Source organism: Aedes albopictus, chromosome 3 (genome assembly GCF_035046485.1).
Source record: "Aedes albopictus strain Foshan chromosome 3, AalbF5, whole genome shotgun sequence".
NCBI lineage: Eukaryota > Metazoa > Arthropoda > Insecta > Diptera > Culicidae > Aedes > Aedes albopictus.
Window position 1 is genome coordinate 179609705 of NC_085138.1, and position 4847 is coordinate 179614551.

Here is a 4847-nt window from a genome sequence, read left to right on the forward strand (position 1 = left end):
CACACTGCACGGATTGTGATTTGCTATTTGGATTGTCGATTATCGTTGGGCGGAACCGCCTGTTTTGTCAGGTTAGTGAACACGATAGTATATGCCAGCCAAGCTAGGCGTATACGCGGAATATTACACCACCATCTCTCTATTCTGTTGCCGGTGATTTGTGACGTCAACTATGCCGCCTGCAAGTTAAGGAGTTGAGGGAACCATCGTCGTTAGACCAAAGTGTGAGAACTACCGATGCGTCAATGCATGGCGTGCTTGATAATGTACGCTTGCCGCAAATCAAGCTTCAAAGCTTCAATGGAGATATCGACGAGTGGTTAGGTTTCCGGGACCTGTTCACCTCTCTTATACATTGGAAGCCTGATCTTCCGGAAGTGGAAAAATTCCACTACCTGAAGGGTTGTCTTCAAGGGGAACCACGGAGCCTGATCGATTCATTGAAGATAACCAAGGCAAACTACCAGGTAGCATGGGATATGCTGCTGAAGCGTTATAACAACAGTAAGCAATTGAAGAAGAGGCAAATTCAGTCACTGCTGTCGTTGCCAGCGCTCTCCAAGGAATCCGTCGGGGAATTGCACACACTTTTGGAAGGTTTTGAACGGATAGTGCAAACCCTCGATCAGATAGTCCAGCCAGCCGATTATAAGGATTTACTGCTGGTGAACATCCTCACGTCACGCTTGGATCCAGTGACGCGTAGGGGATGGGAAGAGTATTCTTCGTCAAAGGAAAACGATACTCTAGATGAACTTAGGGAGTTCCTCAATCGGCGAGTGCACGTATTGGAATCACTGCCACCCAAATCCACGGACACTAGGGGTGTCCATCAGCCTCAACCACAGCCGAAGTAGAAGTCATCCTTCACAAGGACCAGCTTCACCACATCGCAAGCGTCGGGGATGCGTTGCGTATGCTGTTCGGGGAATCATCCGCTGTTCCAATGCAGCACATTCCAACGGCTGTCGGTTTCAGACAGGGACGGCCTGCTGAGAACTCATTCCCTCTGCCGAAACTGTCTCAGGCCGGGTCATCAGGCTCGGGAATGTCCATCTAAGTACTCGTGCAGGAATTGCAAGGGTCGCCACCATTCCATGGTCTGCTTCAAGTCAGAAAAGGGTGGTGGAAATAAGGTTTCCACGGTTGCAAGGGGCAACAATCTATCCTCCGACAAGGAATAACAAGGAGCTTCACAACCCAGTTCCTCTCAAGTGGCTAATGCGGCAGCCACTGATACAACGGTCTCAAATGCAGCGCACCAATACTCTTCGCAAGTTCTCCTTGCAACAGCGATCGTCGTGATGGTGGACGGCGATGGAAACAGGCATCCTGCTCGTGCTCTTTTGGATTCCGGCTCCGAGAGCAATTTCATAACCGAACGGTTGTGCCAACGGATGAGAGTGATCCGAGATAAGGTGGACATTTCGGTTTTAGGCATCGGACAAGCTTCAACAAGGGTTAAGCAACGAATCCGAGCGGTGGTACGCTCGCGATTATCTCCGTTTTCGCGGGAATTGGATTTCCTTATTCTACCCAAGGTGACTGTTAATCTTCCGACAACCTCAATCAATATTGATGGTTGGACCATTCGGTATCGAATTGGCAGATCCGGCATTTTTTGAGTCGAAGGGAGTGGACATCGTACTCGGCATCGAGTCGTTCTTCGACTTTTTCGAAACAGGCAGGCGAATCTCATTAGGCGAAGGGTTACCAACCCTAAATGACTCGGTATTCGGATGGGTCGTTTGTGGAGGCGCATCGACTTCCATCAACTCTCTGCAAATCAGTTGCAACACTTCAACTTCCGGAAGGCTGGACCTACTATTGGAGCGGTTTTGGGAGTGTGAAGAACTAGAATCGGAAAGAGCATTTTCTCCAGAGGAGCGACGCTGTGAAGAGCTCTACCAGCAAACAGTTCGTCGAGAGCAGGATGGTCGGTACACCGTCGCTCTCCCGAAACACAACGAAACACCTCTACACTTGGGCGAGTCCCGAGAGATTGCATTTCGTCGGCTTCAAGGAACGGAACGTAGGCTGGCGAGGGATGCCAGTTTGCGAGAGCAATATGTCGCGTTCATGGACGAGTATCTAGCAATGGGACACATGCGGAAGGTCGACCAAACTACTCAGGAGACGGTCCAACGATGCTATTTGCCGGATCATCCGGTGGTCAAGGAGGCAAGCACCACCACCACGGTACGAGTAGTGTTCGATGCTTCCTGTAAAACGGCATCAGGAGTGTCGTTGAACGAGGTTTTACTGGTGGGGCCAGTGATTCAGGAGGATCTAAGGTCGATTGTTCTACGGTGTCGCACACGCCAAATCATGCTGGTATCAGACGTGGAAAAAATGTTCCGCCAGATCAACATCTGCGAAGAGGATCGACCGCTCCAATGTATCCTGTGGAGATCTACGCCGATAGAAGAGGTTGGCGTGTATGAGCTGAACACCGTGACATATGTACCAAACCAGCTCCCTTTTTGGCTACCAGGACAGTAAAGCAACTGGTGGAAGATGAAGCTACACAGTATCCCATGGCAGCACAAGCAGCTAGCGAGGACGTCTACATGGACGACGTCATCACAGGAGCGGACGACGTCGAAACGGCACTGATTCTCTGAGAACAACTTGACAACATGATGTCTAAAGTAGGTTTCCGGTTGAGAAAGTGGGCGTCTAACTGCTCCCAGGTATTGGAAGGCGTACCACCAGAAGACCTTGCCATTAAACAAGCAGCAGAAATCAATTTTGGGACCGATCCGTCCATAAAAACTCTAGGTCTGACATGGGTGCCATAAACCGACGAGTTGAAATTCCAATTCGAAATCCCAGCGTTAGACGAGGCAGAGCAGCTCACTAAACGTCGAGTTTTGCCCATAATTGCCACACTTTTTGACCCTTTGGGTCTACTGGGAGCTGCTATTACCACCGCAAAGATTTTCATGCAGCAGCTGTGGTCAGTTCAGGACGAGAAAGGTCAAAAACTGGACTGGGATCAGCCACTTCCTTCCACGGTGGGTGAGGCATGGCTCAACCTGCGCAACCAACTATCAGCGTTCAACCAAATCAAGATCGACCGTTGCGTCATCGTTCCTGGAGCGGTTTCGGTGGAAATACACTGCTTCTCAGATGCCTCGGAGAAGGCCTTTGGTGCTTGTGTCTACCTGAGGAGTATAGACGCCGTTGGGAAGGTGATGGTGAGACTTCTTACCTCAAAGTCCCGAGTAGCACCCTTAAAATGTCAATCGATTCCGCGGTTAGAGCTTTGCGGAGCACTGCTTTCCGCTGAACTGTTTGAAAAGGTCCAATCATCCTTGAAGCGCATGATGAAGACATTTTTTTGGACTGATTCGACATGTGTTCTACGCTGGATAAACGCTACTCCTACAGCATGGACGACGTACGTTGCAAACCGGGTGTCGAAGATCCAGGCCATCACTGAAAAGGGACTCTGGGGACACGTACCTGGTGTTGAAAACCCTGCAGACCTCATATCGAGAGGAATTTCACCGAAAGACATCGTAGATAATCGTTTCTGGTGGCAAGGGCCAAGTTGGTTGGAAGGTGATCCTGAAGGATGGCCAAAACTTCAGCAAGGACTTGGAGAAAAAGGTGAGGATGAAAGACGTCGTACTGTTGCAGCAACCGTAGCTTCGTCGTATGCTGAATTCAACGAAGAATACCTCAGTAAATTCGCTACCTATACTGACATGATCCGCCGAACTGCTTATTGGCTACGATTGATGGACTTGCTACGCAAACCTACAAGTGACAGGAAGAATGGATCATTCCTGACTACTGCGGAATTACGAGAGGCAGAGAACGTTCTGATTAGCCGAGTACAGAAGGAAGCTTTTAGTAAGGAATGGAAGGCGATCGTAAACCAGGCCGTTCTTCCATCGAACTCTCCGTTACGGTGGTATAATCCTACGATCTCCAAGGATGGAATCATGAAGGTGGGCGGCCGTTTGAGCAAATCCCAGGAAGCGGAAGACAGCAAACATCCCATTCCTTTGCCAGCTCGCCACGCCTCGCCTTCACCCGCAAACTTCTGCAACATTACCATGAAAAGCTATTACATGCCGGTATGCAGCTTCTGCTGGCTGTAGTAAAACTAAGGTTTCTGCCACTGGGAGGACGAAGTGTCGCTAAACAAATAGTCCACAATTGCCTCAAATGTTATCGCTCGAGACCAACACCAATCCAGCAATACATGGGAGATCTACCAGCAGCACGAGTCACCATCTCTCAGCCATTTTCTCGAGTAGGTGTTGACTATTTTGGACCCATCTATATCCGGCCAGCCCCTCGTCGTCCGGCGGTGAAGGCTTACGTCGCACTTTTCATCTGTTTATGCACGAAGGCGGTGCACCTCGAATTAGTTACAGACCTATCGACTGACCGGTTCCTCCAAGCTCTGCATCGTTTCGTGGCTAGACGGGGAAAATGTAGCGACATCTACTCCGACAACGGAACCAATTTCGTTGGCGCTCGGAGAAAATTACAGGAGTTCCTGAATCTGCTGAAGGATCAAACCCACAGAGAAATCGTTTCCAAGGACTGTGCCATGCAAGGAATTCAGTGGCATTTTTCTCCACCAAGCGCCCCTCACTTCGGAGGTCTCTGGGAGGCCGCCGTGCGCTCGGCAAAGAAACACCTCTTGAAAGTCATCGGTGAAGATCCAGTTTCTCCAGAAGATTTCACAACGCTGCTTGTTCAAGTAGAAGGGTGCTTGAATTCCCGACCGCTCACGCCCTTGACGTAGGATCCGGACGATCTGGAACCGTTGACTCCCTCGCATTTCCTTGTCGGCACGTCACTCCAAGCATTACCCGAGCCCAACC

The 4847-nt window shown here is 50.1% G+C and overlaps 2 protein-coding genes across 2 annotated transcripts; both read left to right on the top strand.

Moving 5' to 3' along the window:
- Positions 1-1578: 1578 nt before the first annotated feature.
- LOC134290466 (uncharacterized) lies at positions 1579-2624 on the top strand. The gene is made up of 2 exons (XM_062857614.1): positions 1579-2438; positions 2495-2624. Exons 1-2 carry the CDS (start codon positions 1579-1581, stop codon positions 2622-2624), a joined length of 990 nt encoding a protein of 329 aa, XP_062713598.1.
- A 321-nt stretch (positions 2625-2945) lies between these two features.
- On the top strand, positions 2946-4112 carry LOC115261606 (uncharacterized). The gene has a single exon (XM_029863506.2). The coding sequence runs from the start codon at positions 2946-2948 to the stop codon at positions 4110-4112; it is 1167 nt and encodes a 388-aa protein (XP_029719366.2).
- The last annotated feature ends 735 nt before the right edge of the window (positions 4113-4847 follow it).